This window comes from Agelaius phoeniceus, chromosome Z, assembly GCF_051311805.1.
Source record: "Agelaius phoeniceus isolate bAgePho1 chromosome Z, bAgePho1.hap1, whole genome shotgun sequence".
NCBI classification, from domain to species: Eukaryota; Metazoa; Chordata; class Aves; order Passeriformes; family Icteridae; genus Agelaius; species Agelaius phoeniceus.
In genome coordinates this window covers 55,009,504-55,036,113 of record NC_135303.1, presented here as the reverse complement: position 1 = coordinate 55,036,113, position 26,610 = coordinate 55,009,504, and the positions used below count along the sequence as shown (strand labels likewise).

Genomic DNA, 26,610 nt, shown 5'->3' with positions numbered 1-26,610 from the left:
TGATTCTGTGGTTCTGTGACTCAAGTGTCTACCTCCCATGGGTGTGCATTTCTGCCAGCTGGGAACAGTAACGAATCAGTATTTGCAGTTAGGTAAGAAAAAAGCATACCATAAAAAATTGTCTGGTCTCATAATCACAGAATCACAACCTGATATTGTGAATGAAATCGGACGGGTTTTCTCTTCTTTTTGTCTTTTAATAAAAAAGGGGCAGAATCCAGTTGTATTGCCCCAGCAGCGAGTCTGCCAATTCTTCTTCTGTTTGCAAAACATTTGGGACTTTGAAAGCATGACAGTGATATGTTGTGCTACAAGTAATTTCAGGTTTCCAAGGTATGTTCCAGAAAAATAAAATTACTTATTTGGGAGCTTTACAGGGAAACACACTGTGAAATATATACATATATATATATATATATATATATATATATGTATGTATAGATGATGGACCTTTGAATTTTGTGTCTGAATTGGATGCCTAGGAAAAAAAAGCACAATTGATGCAACACTTGAGAACCTCTGTACACATAAACATGTATCAACTCAACTAAATGAGTTCTTCAGAGAAACAGCAGCATTAGAACTAGAAACTGAGGCAAAATAATGACATGAATATTCATATGAATTTTTAAACTAAATCACTTTTAACTCTGGTTTTCCCCTCTGAGTGTTTGCTTTCTGCTATTAATTAATGAATGTTTATTCTCTAGCGAATCAGTGAATTTTAAATATTTTTCACAAAACATTCAGCATAAGCAAATTTTTAAATGCTGTGATATCAATATTGGCAGAGGAAAGCTGGTGATGCTCCTTAAATATAGAGTAGTATTGCTCTCAGCTATGCTACTTTGCCTGAGTAGAAGATTTGGATGCATACTTACTTTAAAAAACTTTAATGTCAGATGTGCAAGTAAGTGAGTGGTGGTAAAATTCTTTACTCATCAATCATGATTTTCTTGCTTTAATTTCCTCACAAAACAAGGCAGCAAATGACTATATTTGTAGTTATTCTCACAGTTTTATTGTCTAACATAATATGTATTTTCACAGAAAACAGACAATTTCCATTTGTTATTTCCAACTGTTTCTCACACTGATGTATTTATTTCCTCCAAAGGGTCAAAAAGCATTGCTGCATTGAATGGACAGGGAAAATCTCGCTTTCACTTATGTAAATTCCAGAGATTTCCCCAGAAATTTCCCCCTAGGAAAAAAAAAAAAAACCCAAACCAAATGAAAAAAGACATTCCTGACTCAGTCATGACTACATTTATTATTGAAGGTGGTCTCATGACATGCTATATTTCATAGAATCATAAAATCAGTAAGGATTGAAAAGACATTTAAGTTCATTGATTCCATCCATTAACTGCCAGGTCCACCAACTAGCCAGTGACCCAAAACGCCTGGGGGATGTTTACCCTGGTGGCACTGCGGGGATGTAATCCCTCTTTGCTGCTGGGCTCCAGCCAGTCAGGAGCTGGAGTGCAAGAGGCATGGGAGAGGCTAAGGGCAGGGTCTCTGCTTGGCCCATAGAAGAGGAGGAGGAGGGTTCTCCTGCTCTGCCTGTCGGTGTGGGCTTTGCCTGCTCTCCTCTTTCTCTCAAGAAGCAATAGGCACAAATGAGGAGGGTTGGCAAATCATCATGTTTGATTGACATGGCCACAAAAAGCCCCCCACATTGCTCCCTTGGGACTGTGATGTCCCACCACAGACTTGTAAATGCTCATGGTTGAAAGGAATGACAAAAGCCAGAGGGTCCAAAAAAGCTCACAGAGTTTTATCAGTAAATTACTGTTACAATTTGATATTAAATTGTTCTGCCCAAATGAAGGTGCAAATGAGACCAAATACTGGTACAATAACACCAATTTTACTTTGTGTACCAAGCTTATTAAGAGAATGGGCAAAAAAGACTGAGGTGGGGAGGAGGCAGAGAGAGATAAAGTCATAGAGGAGATAGTACAAGCAGAAGATAGCCACCAGTAAGTGCTTATTTAATGTATATGCTGCAAATGTTATTAAGCCTTTCCTTACACCAACTTGCTACTTAAATTTTGATCGTGGTCATAGTCTTTGATCACACTCTTCATCCATGGTGGTAATGTGAACATACCATACAGAGGGAGAAAATAAGAATGAAGCAGAAGAGACAACTCAATAAATCATGTATGAAACAATTACCATTCCAATAATTTAGAAAATAAATCCAGTTAACAGCGTCGTTCCAAATTGCAGTAATCATGAGCCCCACCCTAAGGAGTTCTAATGATCAGAATGTAGACATCAACCAGGATGTCTACATGGGGCTCCAGTCATTAAACCAGTCATTCAGCTTCATAGGTTGAAACAATTCTGCAATTTAGCCAGTTATCTCTTTCATCTTAGTTCATGCTTCCTTGATGGAAGTAGAGGCATAATGAATGGTTATATAACATTCTGTGTTGGCTAAATTTAGAATTCCATATACATCTTGTTCTTTAAGAAATTGATCTTGTAAAGCCTTTTTTGATACTTGTTGGACTTGCAATTTTACTTCTCCAGAGGCATACTTTGTCCAATTGCTTGATGTATGCATTTGCCATGTTATGTTTTCTATCGCCCTTTGATGTGGTCTGATAACTATATAAGGTGTATCTTAAATCTCAGAGCTAATCCAAATGGTACAAGACAGTTCCTCATCTTGCAAATCCAGGTGTCATTATAGTCCATAAATTATACGTAGGGACACTATGGGAGCAAAATAGTCTTTAACAGGCAGTGGGTATGAGGAATTGCACAAATACTGCCTGTTGGATATGGGTCCAGTGCATCTTGATTTCCAGGAACTGGGTCCAAAGTCAAGCCACAGGGTGAAAAAGTCCCAAATTAGGCCTGTGGGGTATGTGCTTGGGAGTGGTAACATCCCTCAGTGCTTTGTCAAGGGGTACCATATTGGGATAGAAGTGCAGAGATGACAGGCTGTGGGCAGAGCTTCTTAGGTGGCCTTCCTCCTTTTTTATTTGTGGCACAGTTGCATGCTACACTGAGGTTAATGTCTCAGCAGCACCTCCCTTCCCAAGATTTTTTCTCTGAAACAGGGCACTGAATTTTATCCTCTGGGATCTTTTAACACTACATCTTCAAGGTGCTCAATAATATAGCTTTGAATATTTCCCACTTTATGTGTCCGGACCCTTAATCAATACATCATCAATATATTATTATCCCCTCATCTACTGGAATTGTAGACTTTTTTTGGGCTAGGGTAAAATGTGCTAGCATGGAGGAGTCCTAGACTCCCTGTGGTATTTGGTGAAAGTGTATTATGGCCTTCCTGTATTATGGCAATAACTCAGCAACGTTAGGCACTGCTGCTGTTAAAGATGCAATATTAGCATTTAATTTTCAATAATTAATGGTCAATCCCTATTTTCTGTTTAGCTTTTTTACTGGCCAGACAGAATAGTTACAAGGAGAGTGAGTGGAAACAATTATCTCCTTTATCCCCAAGTCTAATATCACATGAGAAATTCCCCCTGGACTTGACTGCAGGTACTTTTTATAATGAGGTTTTCCTGCCCTGAAGGCAGGTATCTCACTTGCTGTGGAAATTTGTCATCATGAACAGTCCATTCTTTCAGACGTTTCTGGAAATGCATTTCTTGGAAGCTTTTGGGGGTTTTGGGTGGCCTTAATATCCCCCTACAGTCAAATGCTGCATCTTGGCCTTGTTCACGTGCTTAGGTACAACAAGCAGGTTTGTCCTGGAAAAGTGCTGCTCTACCTGGGCCAGCACAGCCTACTGTGTGGCTGTCTTCTCAAGAAGAACATCCTGTTCTTTACCATGACATGTTATTACAAAAAATCCTTGGTTATTATCAACAATTCTTGTCTTTTATTACCAAAATACTTGGCTGGACCCACAGCTATCCATCTGTATATTGTTGTTTGAGACATACACATTAGCCCCTTATCATCTGGGATTTTACAGGGATTCTGCACAGGCTTAGGACCAGCTGCCATCTCCAGAGGTCCACCTGATGCTGGCAGGGGGATGCTATAACTCTGGCTGTCTTGTGATGCCAGGGCACTGGAACAACTTGCACAGAGCACTGAGTGCCCTCCTGAAGAGGAGGCCTGTTGCATGGGGACAGCTGTTGGTGCAGACGTGCGTGGGATATACTCAAATGACTTCCTATTGCATGCCAACAACTCTTCCTGCCAGAAAGTGGTTTTTTTGGAAGGGATTCTTTCCCTCATGTCCCACATGTCATCGCCTTCAAAGTTGAAAAAACATTCTTCCTCCCAATCCATGTCTTCGTCCAAGCCAGAGAGAAGATCCAGGTCATAAGAAGGCCTATAATGGACCCACCTTGGCACATCCAATTTGGTGCTTGTGGGTGTGTGCAGTTAACTGTCCCAGTGCTCTTCCTTTGCCTCATGTGGAAGGGGCATGGAAAAACTCTCTTCCTTAGTACTCCAATTTTTGTCTGTCCTGTCCTTTTCTTGGGACAGCTCGTGGCCTCTGCTATCTTCCCAGTATTTCACCCTCTTAGCCAAGGCCTTGGTTGCTGATGCTGACAGGAGTGCCCCTGCTGCCAGTCCTCCTTGCTGCCTGCTGAGGACATGGGCTTCCATCAGGCTTGATGTGGAGGAGCTGGGACGTGACCAGTCAGGCCTGTGAATTGCAGATTCCTCTCTCTCTCTGTCTGCTGCGCTGGATGGTGCTGTCATCCTCATACCCCTCATTTTAGCCTTCTAGGGGGGGGCTCATGAAACAGGGTCCAAATTGGGCCCATTTCTCTATTTCTTTCAGGTGGGCTGCTGAGGTAGGATGCTCCATTGTTAAAACCCCAGTACTCTGACCATGCCTGATGTGTGAGGGGCAGGGGAGGCTTCTCCTTTTCTAGCACTCCAACTTTGGTTTTCATTGTGTTCCACTTGAAACAGGTGTTGGAGGTTGTAGAGTTTCAAGCATTCCCTCTTCTCTACCAAGATCTTCTTGGTCTCTGGTACTTCCAGGACTGCCCCTGCTGCTGCCCCTGCCCATCGCCTGCTGAGGATGTGGGCTTCCAGAGGGCTTGGCGAGGAGCTGGGGGGTGGGCTGCAGGGGCTGTGTGCAGCAGTTCCCTGGCTCTCTGCCTCTGCTGCTGTCACCTGCTTGATGAAGTCAGAAGCTGCTGCCTTGGATATCTCTTGAGCTTCAGTGGCGAGAGGCACACAGTGGTTGTCTGCCTGCCGTGCTGCCTATGGCTGCACGGGGCTCACCTGTGGGCAGGAGGAGAAAGATGAAGAGGAGGAAGAGGAAGAGGAGGAGGAGGAGTAGGAAGAGGAGTTGGTCATCCCATCCCCCGAGCTGTTCACCCTGCGCCTCTTTGGCAATCTCTGCCACTGAGGCATCCAGGGGAGGTGCTACCTTCTGAAGGAAGTGTTCTCCTGGGATTGGACACTCCAGGTCTTAGTGCTCTTTTAGTAACCTCAGGGTCAGGGCATGGCCCTGTGTAACAGCGGTCTCTAGGCACCATGAGACCCCTGCATCACAAAGGGCCCTGGAATGTGCTGTTGTGGCAATGGACCACACACCCCAGCAGCCTTACAACAGCTCAGAGCTGTCTGGGACTGAGGGAAGCCAGCTGGAAGCAGAAATGCCTGGCAGACCCTGCTTTCTCCACACAGAGGCTCCAGCTGACCTAAACCACCCCCTCCCACACAGCCCCAGTGCTTGTGGCCCTGCTGAGCTCAGCCCTGTCTGCCTTCAGCCGCTTGGGGTGCCACCACCCTGGGCAGCCAGTGACTGAGGAGTGATGTCCAGATGTCAGAAGGATAAACTAGTTGTTGATAGAATTGCCCGGTTAAGGTTTATGGCTTACCACCCAGCAATCCTTTCTATGCAAAACTGTAAATTAATCAAAGAATGCTTGTGTGCATTGGCCTTTCACGCACTGGGTGAAAGAGAACACACAGTTGTTTTGGGACAACAGGGGGGACATGGGGACAGTGCCAGTGTTGTGCTGGGACCTGCAGCAGGGAGTGCCTGGAACTAGCTTCACGTTTTTTTAGAAGAGTGGGAGATTTGGATCCAAAATTTTATTTTGGCCCATTACAGATAAAAGTATAGACCTGGAAAAGAAACCAAATTTAAACTTAGAGCTTTGATCACAGTTTTAGTTCAGGCTCAGGTCTAGCAGGTGAATTCTCTTCTAATTAGAGATATTATAATCAGCAATGGTTGTATGTTTGTTATTTATTTCCTTTTAAAACTTTTTTTCTCCTCCAAAAATCAAACAAGTTTGAGGTATTGTTTTGCTGTTAAAGGCAAAAGACTGGCTATCCTCCAAGTGTCAGTCTTCACGCAGCAATTTATCAGCAGGCTGCCAGCTTTAGCATGGCAGCAGAAGATTACAAAAGAACACAAGAGAATCAGAGAGTAAAACAAACATAAAGCTTGTGGAAGTTTCAGTTCCCATGCCTATCTAGTTTGTAATGAAGCAAAATATCACATCAATTTATGTTTCAGCAACACAAACATAAATACATTTTAAAATGGAAAATATTGAAAAAGTACACAGTAGCAAAGTATTTGCATTCTTGCATTTGCAAATTGTAAATATGATCACATGATATAAAGAAATATTCGCAAAAAAGGAAAGTAAGTTGGCAGTTGGTAGAAGAATGGAATCTACTTCCATTCTTTTGAAGTAGTGTTTAAATGCATTTCTGTTGCTGCACAGGAATATCTTGGTGCTCTAAACAAGTTTTAACGCAGACATGAAGAGTTAAAAAAAAGTGATGCATTAGTAATAAATATTTTTCATATTTTGGCTTAATTTTTCTAAAATGGTGAATGAGTTTGATCTTGCTCTGGTAGAGACCCTTGTATGCTGCACTGTTTTCAATGTATCAAGGAGAATTTATTTCTTCTCCCTTCAGTGTGGGAGAAGAGTGTGGCTGTTGGCTTCAGAGGACAAAGGGCTGTATTTGCCACCAAAGAGCTGGAGATGGTGTGTTGTGACAATAAAGTGAAAAAACCTTTTAGGTCGATAGAAAAGCAGAGACTGACCTGCAGTGTGGAGAAATAGAGTAGAAAATAGTGTCTGTTAATACAGACATCTTTTCCTCTCCAATATGTTTATGAATCTCTCTCTCTGAATCATGGTTTTCCCTACAGAGATATCTATAACACTCCAGCTAAATACCATCTCCTCTGTGCTGAATTTTCCATTCTTTAAAGATAGGAAAGAGAATATTAATTGCCTTTGCTGTGGTCCTCTGCTATTTTATTTTGCTGCAGAAAAATGTGCAGCACTGAAGATGAGAAATAGTAACTAATTCCACAAAGGAGGAGAGGTTTCTCACTACCAACCCTGAGGCATTTGGGGCATTTTATTTTTTAATTGTCATAAACTGACAAATACAGAAGATGGATCACAATGCAATACACACATACACCTAATCAGAAAGTGAAGTAAGAAATGAAATTGTCTTATCAAGTATGGAAGGGAAGGTAGCAAGTCAGAACAACAAAACATAGGCTTTTTGTCTGCATGCATAAATTTGAAAATAACTGAAATGAGAGGCCATAACAACCAAAAAATGGCTTCTGATCAACAGTCCAGAATATCTATAATTACAGTTAGATGTTTTAATTTAACTAAAAGTTAAGTAGCACTATTGCTAATACAGAAGTTCAGCACTATTAAAAATTTCAAATGCATCATTCTTACAAACGTCTTGGGAAAACTATGAAACCTAGAGAAAAAAAAAAGAAGAGGGCAATATCATTTTTATAAAAACCAGTAATTCCTACTGTGCCATATTCTTCATGCACAGGAAACAAATCTGAAATTTATAAAAGAATCAAAGGCCGAAACACTCACATCTCTTCATACAGAGCAAAGTTAGTGGCAGAACCTCTTCCAGATTATTTATTCCACATGTTACTTGTGCACAGTGTTATAAAAGCTAGGACAGACTGGTAAATTATGCAATGCTTAAGAAAGTGAGGGTTAAATGATCTGATCTTCAACTTTTGGAATTAATTTTTGTCTGTTTCAAGCTCAAATAATTTGGTGACAATTCAAACAAAGACATGTATATCTGAAGTGACTACCAGTTAATTAAAGCAATTTTGTAAGAATGTAAAGCTTTATAAATTTAGGTTTCATTCATGTATTGAAGACTTTTGTTAAATAGAATAATCTGAAAATAATTCAGAAATTACAGGAAATTTCAAAATTATTTTGTATTTTGAAAGCAAAGGATTTTGCATGATTAAATAAAAATTACTTGCAAATGTGGACTGATTTAAAATTCAATTTTGTTTTTAAATTTTAAAATCAATTTCATTGTTTCTAAGGAAATCCTCTAAATTTTTTTAAACATTGCTACAGCATCTTAGGAAGTTAAGCCAGGTGATATTTGTGTATAGTATCTGAAATGGTTTCTGTTCCCTCTTGGAAAACAAGTTTTGAAGCATTGGCAGGCTTTCAGAACAAAATCGCACCTCTTTTTTTTTTTTTTAGCCAACCCTATTTAGATATTCTCTATGCACTCTTCTGTTCTGTGCGGCATTTTACTACATCTTGATGTGTGAATTAAAGCACTGAAATGTGTTTTAAAGAAATCCTCCATCTGGAAAAAGGAAATAATGTGTGAGACACCAAACAGATTGAGTTCTTCAGATAGGTTTCTGTTTTAGAGCAAATAATTGCATTAGGAGTTAAAAAAATGAATATGTGAAGACAGCTGCAGTGCTCCTTAATAGCAGACAGCTTCTGTAAGGCTTTGGCAAACTACTATTCTACATCAAGATAATTAAGGCAAAGTGCATTTTTCTCCTTGTTTGGAAACAGAGTAACAAAATTCTAAGTTCATGCTTTCTGTTTACCAGTTCTTATTTCATTTACAGGAACTCCCAGATTCTCTGAAAGAACAGATCTATCTGAAAGAATGGCATGTGTACAATACATCAATACAGACCATTCCAACCTACCTTGCACTATTTCAAGATCTGAGAGTACTGGAATTGTCAAAAAATCAAATCAACCATCTTCCAGCAGAAATTGGTGAGTTGGTCCAAGATATTCAGGTACTTTATACTCATACCATTTAACTATATTGCAGGGAAATGAGCATCCATGGATATTCTTGTTAATTTACTGATAATTGTCTTCCTCATTTACACTGAACAGTTCCCACTACATTTTTATATCTCTCTGGCTTTAATTATACTTGTAAAATTGCACAGAAAGCTATGATTATGGTATGGGAAAAAGGACATTTTTGTTATCTAAGGCAGTTATTGCTTGTATTCAATAGATGGAGAGTTGTTTCTGGGAACAGGTGGTGTCTTATATTTCTTACAGATTAAGAAAAATAGAAATATTACAGAATTTTGAGCCTCAAACAAGATGAATTGAAACATAAGATTGCGGGAAAAAGGAACAAAAAATTAGAATCCTGCAAAAAATATACATTTTAATTTTTTTTTGAGAGTTCAATAATGATCTTAATTTATTAAAGACATATAGAGTAATTGATTCATAGAAAATTTTGAATTGGAAGGGACCTTAAAGGTCTTCTAGTTCCAACCCCATTGCTGTGGGCAGGGACACCTTTCATTAGACCAGGTTGGTCAGAGCCCCTTCCAACCCGGCCTTGAATGTTTCCAGGGATGTTGCTTCCACCACTTTTCTAGGCAACCTGTGCCAGTGCCTCAACACCCTTACAGTGAAAAATTTCTTTGTGATATCTAAACTAAATCTACTCAACCAGGTGTTATAAGTTTTAGAGAAACAAATTCTCAATGCTTAAATACTTTGGCCCTTGCCATTTTAAGCTACGTAACAATAATTTTAATGCTTGCCTCGCCTATGTTTTTAGCTCTTACAATAGAAAAGCTTGTTTGACAGATTGTATTGGTATTGAGAGGGATTTACTATGCTTACAATGAAAAAATATAGCTGTAACAGGTGGCATATTTGAGAGCTGAAGAAACTGGGCCCATTTTGGGCTCACCACTATCAAGCTCATGCACCCAGGTGTACTGATACCTCAGCCTTTAATTTGAAATACAGCAGTCCTAAGCTTTTCCCATGAGTGCCACTCCTTACGTACATTAAGAGAGAACAGTTTAATGACTAAAAACCTCATGTCTCTTGATATCAAAAGTTTAACTAAGAAAAAACAGGAAGAGGAGGAGCATCCTGAAACACAGAAATCTGAGCTAGAACTTTCTACTCTTTTAGTATTCTATCAGTCAAGTAACACTCATGCTTTTGATTTATTTACTAGGACTATATTTTAGAAAGAAAATTTTACATAGACATCAAGTTCTATTTTATAGCTTCAGCCTGGCATCTAAACACACTAACAGATAGTAAACAAGACACAAGCAGGACATAAGGGACATAAGATGAACACTAACTGTTTTATCAGCACTTTGACTGCAGAACTTATACAGGTCAGTGAGTTTAATGGACAAACGCCTCATAAGACATAGTTTGGAAGAAAGTGGAAATAGCATGGAAGAAAGGGGAAAGGCTGCTAGTTTCCTGCCAGATGCTACCCTAAACCATTAAACAGAGTGTTTTAAGGGGTTGTTGCTTAACCATCGAGGCAGGTAGAAGCAGGAAGATTTTTCTTTTTTTCTTATAATGTTATGCACTGTTAATGAAAATGATCCCTAAAAAAACCAAACCACTAATGCTATAAAATCTCTTTCTACAATAAAGGCATGAACACAGATCTCAGAATCACAGAATTGTTAAGATTGGAAATGACCTCTAAGATCATTGTGGCCAACCATAAACCTATCCCCACTCTGTTCATCTCTAAACTGTGTACCTAAGTGACACATGCACACATTTTTTTTTAGCATTTTCAAGGATGGTAATTTTACCTGTTATTTGTGTGGCCTGTTCCAATGCCTGGCCAACTTTTCAGTGAAGAATTTTTCATCTAATATCCAATCTAGACATCCCCTTGAGCAACTTGAGGTAATTGCCTCTCATCCTTTCACTTCTCCCATGAGGGAGAATAGACTGACCCTCACTTTGCTACACCCTACTTTTCAGGCAGTTGTAGAGAGTGATAAGGTCATCTTGCTTTTCTCCAGGATCAACAATACCAGCTCCCTCAGCTGCTCCTCATAAAATTTGTGCTCCCCAGCTCTGTTGCCCTTCTCTGGACACTGCATCACCTCAGTGTCTGGGGTTTGTGGATTAGAAATGGTATTCCCTAATTTAATGTTCCCACAGAAGCACTCCAAACCATGTGTCACTCACTCATTCCTGTCTCCCTCTCCCCTCCCCTTTCAGCCATGTGGAGAGGAAAATTTGAGGTACAAAATGTAAAGATCATGAGTTGAGATATGAACAATTTACTAGAAGCAGCTGGAATATCAGTTACAGGGCAAAGCAGTGATACCCAACTGCACTTACTTGACCAGAAGATACCCCTTCTCCTACCCCTGAAAAACTCTGTGAGTCTGTGAGGTGGTATAGAATAACCTCTGAGTATTAGGAATGCCCCCTCCTGGCAGCTGCAAAATTTAACCCTCTCCTGGTCAAAACCAGGACAAGAGCCCAGAACTGAACACAGGATTTGAGGTGTGGTCTCACCAATGTTGAGTACAATAGGACAAAAATTTGCTTGGTCCTGCTGGCCACACTATTTTTGATACAGGCCAGGATGTCTTTGGCCTTCTTGGCGACCTGGGCACACTGCTGGACCATGTTTGACTGGCTTTCAACCAGCATCCCCAGGCAACTTTCCTGCTCCTTTTCCCCAAGTCTGTAGTGCTGTCTGGGGGTATTGTGACCCAAGAACAGAACATGGCTCATGTAATTGCTCTTGGTCCATTGTCCAGCTGGTCCAGATGACTCTGAATATCTTTCCTACCCTCTAGTAGATCAATTTTCCCACCCAATTTAGTGTTGTTTGCAAAGTGGCTTAGGGGACACTTGATCTCCACATCCAGATCAACAATAGTGACTTTGGGTTCGACTCAAATGATCTTTGGGTTGGACTTGATGATCTGGGTTGGACTTAATGATCTTGAAGATCTCTTCCAGCCCAGTGATTCTGTGATTCTGTGATAAAGACTCTAAAGAGGGCTGGCCCCAACACTGAGTCCTGGGGAACAGCATTGATGACCAGGGGACAAGTAGGTTGTTTTAGTAGAAGGTAATGTAGAGCCTTTATCAGACTTTTTTTGGGAAACAAGGAAAAAAGTCTCATTGTTTCTAGTGGAATCACTGCTCTTTCAGCTGCATTAAAATGATGGGATTTCTGCTCATCAGTATCTTTTATGTAATTCCTATTTATTCACTTTCCCTCCAATATGTTTATCTCCCTACTTTATACCCATGATTTATTTCTTTCAATGTTTTTGTTGCTGGTTTTTTATGCAAATATTTGCCTGGAAGGGCCAGAGAATGTTAGAAAATGCTTTGATGCTTTGTTGTAGGGCTTCCCTCAGACACAGTGTTAAAGCACTCACCATCCTCCTCTCACCCGGGAACTTTTGTTCAGAAATTTTATTTTTCAAAATTCATTAAATCTAATAACTCCTCAGTGGAAACACATATTTGAACATTAGATGCCGCATAACTAAATTAGGAGGTTTGCTAAGCTATAGATATTACTTATACATACATATATATTATATATCTAATCTATATCTATGTCTATTTATCTATATCTATATCTATATCTATATCTATATCTATATCTATATCTATATCTATATATCTATAGATATACATATGTAACTTATATATAATTCTATATTGCAGTAGTAATTCTAGCCTATCCAGAAAATAAGGCATAATCACTCATGTAGTCTAAAATTAAACAATACAAAAATCCACTCCAAGACTGTTCAGCATTTTTTTGCCAAAGCTTCCTGATGTTTTTCAGTCTTACTGAATGTTGTGTGTTGATAGGCCACATTTTAGTAAGGCACTGGAGCTGCTCTTTTTGTTATGGCATAAATTACAGAGGAGCTTTGTCTTAATTTTTGTAATGCTCTTTTTGTTTATGTGTAAGGGGATATGCTTGCAAATTGCAAATAGCTGTGCTTTTATTTCATGTACTGTATGTACATACAGAGACAAATGTTAATGTGTATTGGAACTGTTAATTATTTTCATAATGCAATATTATGGAAGGTCTTGGATGATTTGAAGTTGTTGAATACTGCTTCTAAGTTAAATCTTTAATATTTTAAGTATACTTATATATAAGTCAACTTATCTACTAAGTTTTCACAAGGAAAATTATTGATGTGGGTATCATTTTGGAGCTCTAAGCAAAGAGTGAGGACAGTGTTAAATCAGAAGGTAAGGTGTCTGGAAAGGTTAAGTGCTAAGCTATTAATCATTTTGTCTTCTGCTTACAAAATAGCAATAACTAGTTAAATATCACAGCTCAAATGTACTTGAGAGCAATGACAGATAGTTGATGTTGGCAGTGACATACATCTTGTTGAGTCTTTAATCTTCAGACAGAATTGAAGTCAACTTTAGATCAACAAATCATCCAGCAGAGGATAACCTGGTGAGGCACATTATGACAACTTTTGATTCTCACTAGAGGTAAAGGTATAAGAGAACATCAGGTGATAAGAATATTTTCAATGAAAAGAATCATTGCTGCAGTAGAAGTTTCTGGACTTCTGGAATATTGATGTTCATATTCCTGTTTTACTAGATTTAGAAGATAATGCTACACTCTGAATCCAAGAGAAAAAAGAGTTGAATCCATTATCAGATATTTCCTATCACATTTTTATAGTCACATATTTACATGAACAAGAACATATTTGTAACAGAAGACAGCTGAGAATACTTTTGATTTGATAGTTTTTGTGTAATAGTAAATATTTTAATCAGAATAACAAAAAAGAAAGGAAAAGAAAAGAAAAAAGAAAGGAAAAGAAAAAAGAAAAGAAAAGAAAAGAAAGGAAAAGAAAAGAAAAAAGAAAGGAAAAGAAAAAAGAAAAGAAAAGAAAAGAAAAGAAAAGAAAAGAAAAGAAAAGAAAAGAAAAGAAAAGAAAGAAAAGAAAAGAAAAGAAAAGAAAAGAAAAGAAAAGAAAAGAAAAGAAAAGAAAAGAAAAGAAAAGAAAAGAAAAGAAAAGAAAAGAAAAGAAAAGAAAAGAAAAGAAAAGAAAAGAAAAAAGTGCAGATGGAGTTGTCTATCTTAAAATGGTTTGCCTAGGAATAACAGAGAAAAAATCATGAATGAGGTGTAGCCAGGGGATTTTCTTTGTCTTCTGAGTGAAATTATGGCTTTGGCTTTGGCTCTGTGGCTGCAGTGCAATTCCTGCATGTAAAGAGTGATAGTACATTAGTAATTGCTATAACTGAAACTATCCAACAATATATTCTCATATTCGCATAGGAAGTAGTGAACTGAAGTTTCATATATTGCCAAAGCCTTTATGCTGGCATGGAACTATAAGGTTATACTGGGATTTTTTTGTCCCACAAATTATACTTCTCAAAGAGCTGTTAATAAAATATTTGTACTGTGTCCTCTCCCATTTTTGATTTTCCAAATATTTAGGATTAAAAATAACTGCTTTTGAGGCATACTTTATTAAGAAATCACAGCAAATTTTTGTCTCTTTTCTAGGCACAGTATTAAATTTCCTTTGTTCATATCATTAATTCAATTTTCTAGAACTCAGAAGGGAAAACTATTAGTAATAGAATTTTAAGTGATTTCTTGATACCTAAAATAGCTTTTTCTATTAATAAGACTCCCAGTGTATTTTGTGATTTTCCAAGAAGAAAATAGATATTCTCATCTTAAATGCCTATTCTGAGGAACTGCAAACTCATCTATTATGTTTGTCATTTATTAAGGATTCAGTGTGATTTTTCCAACAGCTCAGTCTTCTATGAAACAGAGGAAAATTTTGTTTATATCCTCCCTTTGGAGAGGCAGTATTAAACACTGGTGTTGCAAGTTGACTGTTTTTATGAGGACATTTTGGACTCAGTTTTCAATGGCAGTCTCTCTTCTCACACTTCCTGAGTGGATGGCACTGAGGGCAGGAGCTGGGGGAGTTAAGTCACTTGCACTGTAAGCGAAGATCAGGTTCATGACCATCTGAGGAGCCTGAATGTCAATGAAAACTGATGAGATGCATCCCAGAAGCTTGAGGGAACTGCCTGATGTAGCCACTAAGCCACTCTCTGAAAGTCATGGCAGTCAGGTAAAGTCCCAGGTGACTGAAAGATGGAAAACGTTGTGCCCATTTTAGAAGGAATTAGAAAAGATGAAAGGGACCATGTATCTCATGAGGTTTAACAACACCAAGAATCAGGTGCTGTGCTTGGGTTGAGGCGTACTCTGGTATCAGCACAGGCTGGGGGTGAGCAGATGGAGAGCAGCCCTGTGAGAAGGACTTGGGGGTGCTGGTGGGTGAGAGGCTGGACATGACCCAGCCATGGGCACTCCCAGCCCAGAGAGCCAAATGTGTCCTGGGCTGCATCCAGAGCAGCGTGGGCTGCAGGGGAGGGAGGGGATTCTGCCCCTCTGCTCTGCTCTGCTGAGAGCCCACCTGGAACCCTGCATCCAGCTCTGGGGTCCCAGCACAGGGAGGACATGGAACTGTTGGAGTGATATCAGAGGAGAGACACAAAGGTGATTAGAGGGATCGAGGTCTTCTCCTAAGATGACAGGCTGAGAGAAATTAGCTTGTCCAGCCTGTAGGAAAGAAGGCTCTGGGGTGACCTTTCTGTGGCTTTTCAGTACCTGAAGGAGGCCTATAAAAATAGCTGGATAACTGTTTACAAGCGCATGTGGTAACAGGACAAAGGGTAATGGCCATAAACTTAAAGAGGGTAGGTTTAGTTTAGATATTAGATATTCTTTCCTCTGAGGGTGATCAGGCAATTAAACAGGTTGCCCAGATAAGCTGTGTATGCTCCATCCCTGGAAGTGTTCAAGACTGGATGGGGCTTTGAGAGCTGTGGTCTAGTGAAAGGTGGCCTTGCCCATGGCAGAGGGGCTGGAACTAGATGATCTATAAGGTCCGTTCCAAGCCAAGACATTCCACATTTCAATTATTCTATGCTTGCAGATTAATGTAAAAAGTTTTCAAGCATTTTCCAAGTGGATCTACATTTGCATTTAATAGGATCCTTAGACAATAAAGGCATTCTGTAACCTCATCTGTATTTTGTCTCTGACACCTTGTTAGAACCACTAATGTAGGCTTGTGTAAAAAGTGAATTTGTACTAGCATTATTAGAATGCTGCTTTTCTCATAAGAAATTACAGAATTTAATTACCAATTCAGGTTTTAAAACATGAATTAAAAATTTAAGCTGTGAATATATGCAACAACTATGACACCGGCTCTCCCATCTAAAAAAGAAATATTAATTGGGAAACTTTTAGGGCAGCCATGGATTTAATTTTGGACTTTACTGCCTCTCCATGGAAAACACAGAAATGTTATCTGTTTAATTCCAGAATTTACATATTTTTTAGAATGAAAATTCAGCAACATGAAGCATAGTTAAAAGGAGTATTGTACAGCAATGATTTTACTATTATTACTTTTAATTCAGAAGTTGTGCTTGAATATTATATGAATGTATAAGTAACATGTGTGGGTGTCAAATCCTGTTTTGCATTTGTGCAGTCATGGAAGGGATGTTACCTCCTCCCTCCCTTCCTAAAGGGCTGTATTACATGCTCATTAAGCCTGATTTTACTGGGCACCCTACCAAAGATGGTGGATAACTTCTGTATTAAGAAGACATAAATAAGCCCCTAGATGCAGGTTTCAGGGTTGTGAAAGTCCATACTGCCTTATCACCCTTCTTTTTCCCCCTCCTCCAAATGGCAATGTCTGTGCTATTTGAAGAATATTTTGGAATTCATCCCTCCACAATTTTGTGTACTTTAGGTCAAGACACAGGATTTGAGAATCTTTAGTTTTCATACATATTTTTTATAGACACACATTTGTGCTCTCTCTCTGAAAAAGTTTGCCTAGCAGGTTTCACTCTGTAATCTGGATTACCATTCTGACAGCTCGTATAGCCTAACTCTATCCTTATCTACGCTGTTTGTTACAAAAATTTTAAACAGTTATTTACAGGACTGAATGGAAATCAGGTGGTGCTGAATGGAAACCAGCTTGAAATAAAAATTTTATAAAGGAGAAGCAAGTTGTTCCCCACTCATTTGGTGTCTATCTTTCAAAAATATGATTAAGCTTCAAGCAGTAGATCTTGTCTACCTGGTATTCCATGACCAGTTTGATACAGAGAACTATGGAAAATGAATGTTTGACTCTAACAGAATGCACTTTGATGCCACAATTGTAAAATGAGCAAAAGACTTCTTAAACCAGAGGCAAAAATGTGTTGACTTGGAAAGAGAAGGTGTTGGTCATGAAGGAGGTAATTTGTGGATTTTCTCAAGGATCAGTCTTGACATTTAGCAATTTTCAGGAATAGGGTTACTGAAATTTTCTGACACAGTGTGTCTGTGTGTTGTCACCGCAAAACAGGTGGAAATATGGTAAGGCTGATGAGCAGATAGGCTTCTAAAAATACAGAGATTAAATTCACTGTTGCAGAGCTCAAGATCATGTATTCAGTTTTCATGCAGCATGTCAGAGATCATTAAATGCAAAAAATGAAATAAATGAAATTCCGAATGTAACAGTCACAGGAGGACTATCCAGTAATTTTAGATGAGAACAGATGCAAAATAAGTCTATTAGGACCATTTAAGGAGGGGAATTTTTATTTTGTCAGCAGAGACTAGAAAAAATGGCTTATTCAGACTAGTAAAATTAATTCTGAGATGTCTGTTAACTATGAAAACATCTGAAGTAAACATCAGGTAAGGAAAAAAAACTGATTGAAAGATGAACTAGACAAAAGAATGGATGTCTATAGAACTTCTACAAATAAATTTAGGCTAACAATCTAAGATTATTCAAATAAAGAAAATTAAGAAACTCAGTAACTTCTAATAATACCATAACAACAGCAGATGTAAAAAATAAACTACTTTTCAAATGAAATGTGAGAAATGAAAAAAATGTGATTATGTGAAGTGGTCATGCAAGGATTTTATCCAGGATATCCTGGTTAGTCTTATAAATTTCTTATTGCCCTAGAGGATGTGTTATTGTTTGACTACTGCTCGCTTGTCAGGTGGCATAACTTAATCAACTGACGAGCCCAGAGGTGAAAAATAGCCCCTATAGAATTCCAAGAGATTGCTCCCTTCAGGCAGATCTTGGCAAGCTTCATCCCATTCATCTATTTGTTATGGAAATAAAATTCAATTGCATGACTTTTCCCAGTAATTTTCATAATCTTAGTCACAGCAATTACTGTAAATTGACTGTAGAATCTGTAGTGTCCTTCTGTCATGTTAGAGAGAGACTATATATGACAAGAAAAAATGTGATGCATTTTTTACTTATCTTTTTTCTCATACCTGCAAACCATACTGGGAACATTGACATACATGTTAGGTGCTGTGGAAACCAGGCAGAGAAGCTGTGCTTGAGTCCATCCCACTACCCAAAAAGGCTGCTATATTTTTTGTGATTTCTTTCTCATAAATGGTTCTGCTCCATGTCTCTAATACATCAGAGATGACCACCTGAGCAGAGTTAGATGAGACAGTGACTATCATGTTGGTAACACCAGATGCCTTGCCTAGTAGTCCATTAGTATTTAGTTCTTCAATTACTAATGGAACTGAGAGGTAGAACTTTCAGTGACTGAAAAATTAGCAACATCTGTTGTGGTTTAGCACTTGTAGGCAGCTAAGCCTCATACAGCTTGCTTAGTCCCCTGAAGTCCTGTCTCCCACAGGAGGAGGGGGAGAGAAAAGGGAGGGCAGAAGTGGCAAAACTCACGCAATCAGAACAAAGAGAGCTTAAAAAGAAGTAAACAAATCAGTGATGCAAAAGCACTCATCACAAATTGATCCACATTCAGTCTCTAAGCAATAGAGACCTTAAAACTCACTCCCATTCCACCTCCGTCTCCAGCTTTTACTGCTGAATGTGACTATAGCATATTCCTTTGGTCAGTTTGGATCCAATGTGTCAGCCTTGTCACCTCTCAGCTTCTCGCCCACTCCTAGCTGACTCACTGGGGCACCACGGTGAGAAAAAAATTTTTTGCAGTATTAGCACTGTTCAGTTATTAGCATTGTTTGGTTATAAATCCAAAGTATAACACTATATGAGTTGCTAAGAGAAGCACTAACTCCATTCTAGATAGAACCAGTACAATATTCCAGTGCTGAAAGAAAAGGCAAAGCATTCCAGGGCTATTGAATAAATGGTTTTTTTTTCATTCCAATGGGATTTGCTCTCCTTTAACAAGGGATTAGTTGGTTGAAGAAGTCAATTGTGATTTTCTGATTCTCTAGTTTTAAGGCATTTCTGTCTCAGTCATAATTTTGTTGCAATGAAGTGGTAAATTCATGATTATGACACTTAGCATGTGATAAGATATCTTCATCTACATTATGATACCAAACCTGGTGAGGTTTCCTGATCAGTAGACTAAACTTCTATTATTTTTAGGTGCTTAAAATGTAGTTCACATGTTGACACAATTAAATTTGTTTTATTACCCCAATGACCCTTGTCAGATAATAGTGTACTGGCAAAACAATGCCTGTTGTAGTCTTACAGAAATCTTTTCTTCTATTTTAACTAAACCAGCAGCTTACAGTAAAGGAAAACAAGGTCACTTATCCTAAAAGAAAAACTGAATTTTGAAATACACCTCAGTTTCTGGCCGAGCTAGAACTGGAAGGAAGCTGGGTGGAAGACCCTGTGTTTTTCTTTGTTGTAACTTGTTGAGATTGATGTAACATAGTTATCACAACATATGCCTTGTCTGCCACATGTGAGATGATTTGGGTGGTCCAGTCATCATTTAAAGACAATATTGTGTCCAAGGGAAACTGTGGGGTTTATGTAAAATGCTGTGTGATCTGGCAACTGCTAGTGTTGGTCATCAAACTGCATGTCTCTGGCTCTGGCAACAGCAACTTCTCAGGGAAAAAAATGTAGGACTTTCTAGTCCCTATGTCTCTTCTCTGTCCTTTTCTGTGGAAGCACTAAATACCCTCAGGTGAGGATTTCCATAGGTTGCAAAAGGTGAACAACTCTAAGCCAACATTTGCTTTGGAAGAAGTTTAACTAAATATTAATGTCTTAAGGATAAGAACACTACTATGACACTGACTTGAGGACGCTTTATACTCTGCAGTGTCAACCAAACCTAATGAAACACCAGATTCTTAAAAAAAATTGGTTATAAATAGAAGACTGATTGTTATGATTTAGGTGGTACCCCCAACTCAGTGGCCCCCCAAGACTCTTCAAACCATGCACCACTCCATCTTGCTCCCTGGCTTTCCCCTTCTCCTCTTTCTGTAGCAGTCTGGAGAGGAGAATGGGAGGAACAAAAAGTAAAGATTGCACACTGAGAGAAGAAAAAATTTACCAGAAACAGCAATAAGTTAATGAAATGTACAGTAAAAACCACAATACTAATGACAGAAGTTACAAGAAAAGTCGTCATTCACACAGAAAAAAACCCTGACAATAGAAAATTAATAAATCAGGCTGCTCCCTTCACCATGGTTACTTGTCCAAACCAGAACCCCTTCTTGCTGGAAGAAAGTCTCTTTCTCCCACTCCTGACAATGATGTGAGGTGGTATAGAATAATGTCTGGGTCCTGGCCATGCCTTTTATCAGCTACTGGAAAAATTAGTCCTGTCCTGGCCAGACTTGGCACTCTGATTTATATAAGTTTTTGGTTGCTGTGTGTCTCCTCTTGCATTAAAAATATCTAGTCTGCTTTGAGGACTTGTTGACAATGATACTGTTCTCTCCCAGTTTCCAACTGCTGAATTGCATTTGTGTTTCTTACTTCTGCATTTCCTTCTAAATGCTGTATTCTGTCGCTGGGTAGAAGAGAATACTACAGAAAAATAAATTAATAGAGGGAAATCTTGTAGATGTTAACAAGCTGAGTATATACAATTAATATCCTTACAGGAAGGGATGCCATCCAGGACCACCTTGACAAACTTGAGAGGTGGGTTCATGTGAACTTCATTGAAGTCAACAGGGGAAAGTACAAGATCCTGCCCATGTGCTGGGACAATTTCTAATATTGGTGCAGACTGGGGGTGAATGGATTGAGAACAGCTCCACAGAGAAGGACTTGAGAATACTGGTGAATGAGAATTGGATGTGAGCTGGCAATGTGCATTTGCAGCCCAGAAAGCCAACAGTATCTTGAGCAAAAAGGGTGTGACCAGTATGTTGAAGGGAGACTCCACCTGGTAAACTTAATCCAGTCCTGGGGCTTCCAGTCCAAGAAAGGCATGAGCCTGCTGGAATGGCTTCAGTGAAGGGCTGTGAAGATTGCCAGAGGTCTAGAACACTTCTATGAAGGAAAGCTGAGACAGTTGGGAGGGTTTAGACTGAGGGAGAAAAGGTTCTGTTGTCACCTTATTGCCACCTTTCGACATTTAAAGTGCACTTATGAGCAAGGTAGGAGGAGACTTCTCATCAGTGCCTGTGCTGACAGGACAAGGGACAATGGTTTCAAATGGAAAGAGAGTAGGTGTAGATCGGACCTAAGAGATTATTTATGGTGAAGGTGATGTGACATTGGAACAGTATGCCTGGAGAAATTGTGCATGACTCATCATGGGAAGTATTCAGACAGATTGGACAAGGCCTTGTACTAGATGATTTTTGAAAGTTGTTTCCAAATGAAACCATTTGCGATTCTGCAATTCCGTGATCATTCATGTAATACAAAAACAAGGCTTTCCATAAAATGTTCTCATTTTGTTGTGTATTTAATGATTCCTTTGCTACCACATTAGCTGTTTGATACTTTCAAATTTCTTCCAGTTTGATTTTATCACAGAATAACTTGCATTTTTTTCAGGATATTGAATTTTAATTATGTTTCTAACCTCCTCTTTTTGTTCACAATTATGTAATGTTATAATTTGAAGAAACAAAAAGCTTTGTTACTAAACGTAGCATAGAATATTATAATGGTCTTTAAATTAAGCCAGTAGATATGATATATCACAAAAAAGAAAATATTGAAACACATGCACAGATCCATTATATAATCAAAAGTGTGCTATGCAGGATACTAAAGACAAAATTCTTGATGTGAGTTTAGTAGGAGTGATTGTTCTCAACAAGGAGGTTGTATAAAAGTTGCAAAGATGTGTAGGTAAATAGGCAGGTAAATAAATTTTCTACAGCCAAGAAAGAACTTTTGGTCAAGCCAAAAACCAACTTCTCTAGTTTCAAATGCAGTCAAGAGGCATCTCATTGTTAGAAGAAACAAGATCTTTGAATGTCTTTGCTATGTCCTTTCAAACTCTCTCCAGAAACATTGCTGATTAAGGGCATTATTGCCCCTCAAAATGTTAGTGATCACTGCAGAAAGTATTTATTAATCTTATTCATCATCACAGTAAGGAGCTTTTTCTTTGCTTAACTGAGTATACCTTTTATTTTTGCTTTCTCTCTCTTTCTTTTATTTTTTAAGTACACTGATTTGAATTATCTTACCCTCACAGGCTGCTTAAAAAACCTCAAAGTGCTCAATGTGAGTTTCAATAATTTGAAGTCAGTTCCTCCAGAACTGGGTGATTGTGAGAATCTAGAAAAACTGGATTTGTCTGGAAATATGGAAATAACAGAGCTCCCATTTGAAGTAAGATAACAATCTATGTTCGTTTCCATCTTTCTTATTTGGCATAAAAGGTATTTTATTACAGTGTTCAAATCTTTCCTTAACAGATTAAATCATACTCCTTCAAGTTTTTAACAATAATGTTTTACTAGTAATATCATTGAAAATGCCTTAAAAGCACTTAAATACGGCCAAGGTACTTTGTTTTCGTTTTCCAGTAACTAAATTTTACTTGTATATATTCTGATATATTAAGGAGGACAGAATCCTAAAGGGGATTTGGCTGTGGTAATAAGCAGAAGGCTGCAAATAGCTGTTTTCTGTAAAAATAAAATACATCTTCATAGTCAAATTCACATACACACTTTGTTCCCAGTGTCTGTTTTAGTTTAAAAACTGTATGGAAAGTTCTATAAACAGCACTGCATTTTGCTATGAGCACAAATATCTCTCTGAAAAGGATATTACATGTGAGGAATGGCATGAATGTATAATAGACTGAGAAAAGAACTCCCAGGCATGCACCAGCATTATTTTCTTTCTGTTGGCTGCATAACTGCTCTCTGCCACAGCTGCTCTGAGACTTATTGTCAGGGGGAAATAAAATCATTGGCTGGTACCTAACCACAATTTTTGCTGTCATCTGTATTTCTCAGGTTCTTAATATCCTGATTTCTGGGGGGTGAGTAGAGGAACCTTCAGGGAAAAGTGTCAGCCTCTTCTTTACTGATTCCTACTTTTTCCCTAAACATCTGTTACTGGTAATTCACTGGCAATGTTGGAGTGGATTAAATTTATGTGAGATCTGATTTAGCCCTGCTTATGTTCTCTTCTGAGGAAAGTAATAGTAATTAATTTTCTCCACTGACTTTTCATAGTAAAGAAGTTTATTTTAAAAAATTGCTAAAAAAATTGAGTGAACAAAATGGAAACAAAGAGTCAACCTTCCCACAATAAATGGACATGAAAAAGAAATGCTAGCAACAGAATAACCAGTGCAGGGTGTCCTTTCTCCTGCCTCTTCTCCTTTGGATAGCAAAGTCAGTGACTGAAACAGATAGAATTTAACTAGTAAAAAGGGATCATAATGGAATCAGGAAATCCTATGTCCTGAATAGGCAAATGAATTAAACAAAATTATCTCAGAATATAAGATATTGTGAGAATATGTGAGTATATTCAAACCTGTGGATGGAAATTTACTCCCAGTCACTGCTGTTTTAAAACCACTGAGTATTTTCCCAGCTGCTTACATAGGTCTTGTAGTGGAAGGATTTACCCATGTTTATGCATTATGGGTAGCCTTTGCATGGAAACCTACCTGTGCATGTAAGTTTTTTCAGGGATGAGTCTGAGAGACTGATGTTTCTTTTGGAGAGCTCTAAAATATTGTTTCCTTCCTAAAGTCTCCTATTCAATGAAATTGAAAGCCACAAAAGTGAGTGTAGGTTATGGCCTAATCGTTCACTTAAAACTTAGGGAAAAAAAGTTGGAGTTGTGCAAATAACCGTATATAATAGTAAAAACTGCAAGCAACATCGTGTTAGTACGGTACAAAAGGTCAAGAAGAAAAATATTGGCATTATTTATTGTGTTTCTCTGGAGGCTGAAACTCAATTTATATTTGTAGTGATCTGGGAGGTAGGCTAAACTAGCTCTTCTGATTTAGATTATAAACTCAGTTTCTCAGAATCAAAATTTCAAGGGCAGCTTTGGAAGCTGAACATACAATTAAAGAAACACTTTTGTTGAATGATGTGAAATGCTGCTAAGTGTTTGGCCTTTAGCATGCTCACTATGGCTCATATTATGCAGAACAAATGCATCAGAATCCTTGCTGACATAATAGGTGTCTAATAGGTGTCTCAGACAAACAGTGATTAGCAGGTAACTGTTTAATAAATTAAAATATTGAATTAGTCTTAACAGTCTAAAAAGGGAAAACAGAAAAATAGTGCTGGGCCAGCTTTGAATAGCCAAATGCCTACCCTGTCTGATCACTTCATCCCCCTCTTCAGCATGACATTGGGAGGAAATATTTTGAGAAAACTCATGGTTCAAGATATAAGACAGGGAGATTGTTTCTCATTTACTTTTGTAGGCAAAACAGACTGTGCTTTGGGAGGATTAATTTAATATTTGTCAACATATATTTCAGTAGTAAGAAACAAAGACAATAAAAAAAAATCTTCCCCTCTCCCAAGGTCAACTTAATTTCAGATTCCTATTCCGTCCCTGAGTAGTGCAGGGTGGCAAGGAAATTTACAGCCAGAACACAGTGGTTTATAGCTGCTTCTCCTTCATCCTCACACTTTTGTTCTCCCCTTGTCATGGGGGTCCCCATGTCATGGGAGTCCCCACGGGCTGAGCTTTTTTCAGGAATATCCATCTGCAGCAGGATGAGTCTTCCATGAGCTGTAGCTGTAGGATCTACTCCACCATGCAGCACCTCTGCTTCCTCCTTCTTTGACTTGGTATTTCCTCTGTTATTTCTTACTCTTTTTATTTTGTCCCTTTCTCTGGTGGATCTTTCCCTTTTTCTTAAATCAGTTTTTAGAGTGGCACCACCACACACTTTGCTGAGGAGCTTTTCTGTGTCTTGTGCTTGGTCCATTGGAGCCATCTGGAACTGTTGGTATCCATTTAGGGCAGCCTCTGGTGTCTTTCTGCAGAGCATCTTCCCCTGAACTCCCCACACTGCCAGCACATTGCCATGGACAAGCAATACAAGTATTAATGACCACAAGTTAGATTATATAATTTATTGTCCAATAGAATTGTTGCTAACATCCATTAATCCAGTGAAATGCTCATAAGGGTTGGCTGTGTTTCTCATGTGGAGTCAGTACTAGGAATTGGAGATTATAATAAAGCAAATATGTGCAAACTCTGTTTTAGTAGGAGAATGGCTTCTCTTTACAAACTAGGAAGAAAGAGAAAACTTGGCAACCAATAGAAAAAATAACATAGAAGGTTGATAAATATGTTTCCTGTTTACCCTCTCTTAGGAAGTTAAATTTTTATTTGACTTTCAAGTCCTTAAAAGTTTCTTCTGGGAAGATTAAAGGAGTGTGTGAGAATGGCATCAGTATTCTTCAGTGTAAAACTTAGTGAGAAGTAATAAAGGCCAACTGCAGCCCAGTAGAAATTATTTAAGTTTTTTTTTTTTTTTTACATAGAGTAATGGCCAGAGAGACATCCCATCCAAAACCATGACATTATTCTTGTCCAAATGCACCTCATGAAGTGGCTGTATCAGCCTATAAGAAACACGAATGTCCAAGTGCCTGGACTATTTCTATTTGGAACTGTGATTTGGAGCTGCTCCTTGAGGGACATTCCTTGTGCAACAGCATCAGGAGGAAAGCAGATTGCTCATTTGTCTGTTCATTTCTAGCAAAAAGCTCTTTCTCTGCCTGTAAAGGCCACTTTCAACACTCTGTAAGTCATCTCACTAAATCTTAAAATGAGGTAATCTGATGCTACATGAAAAAAAATTGGGGATGTGTACTCTCATCTTTTACTTTCTCAAGGATTAGGACTTCATACCATTCCATATTATGTCCAAGGAACAGCAATCTGTTTCAATGTCTAGCTTTCAATTTTTTAAAATTTGTTCTGTTGTTGGATGTCTAACATTTTTAGATTTAGATATTTATTAGGTATTATCTAATTAAATATTTAGATATTATGTCTAACATTTTAGATATTCGTTAAAAATCAATATTTGATTAGTATCACAAGAAGTAAAACTTGGCAGAGAAAGCTTAGGGATCTGCAGTGGAGTTCAAGTCTATATTAGCTGCACTTGTAAATAAGCAATGTCTTCCTCCGGACATGAGTGAAAATATAAATTGAAATAAAGTATAAGTGTACAT

The 26,610-nt window shown here is 38.4% G+C and overlaps 1 protein-coding gene across 1 annotated transcript in view; it reads left to right on the top strand.

Moving 5' to 3' along the window:
• The window catches only part of LRRC2 (leucine rich repeat containing 2), a 78,859-nt gene that overhangs the window by 27,990 nt on the left and 24,259 nt on the right, over positions 1-26,610 (top strand). Inside the window, exons 4-5 of the mRNA XM_054652669.2 lie at positions 8,891-9,047; positions 22,617-22,753. Coding sequence (XP_054508644.2) covers positions 8,891-9,047; positions 22,617-22,753 — 294 coding nt within the window. The remainder of the gene's footprint in view (positions 1-8,890; positions 9,048-22,616; positions 22,754-26,610) is intronic.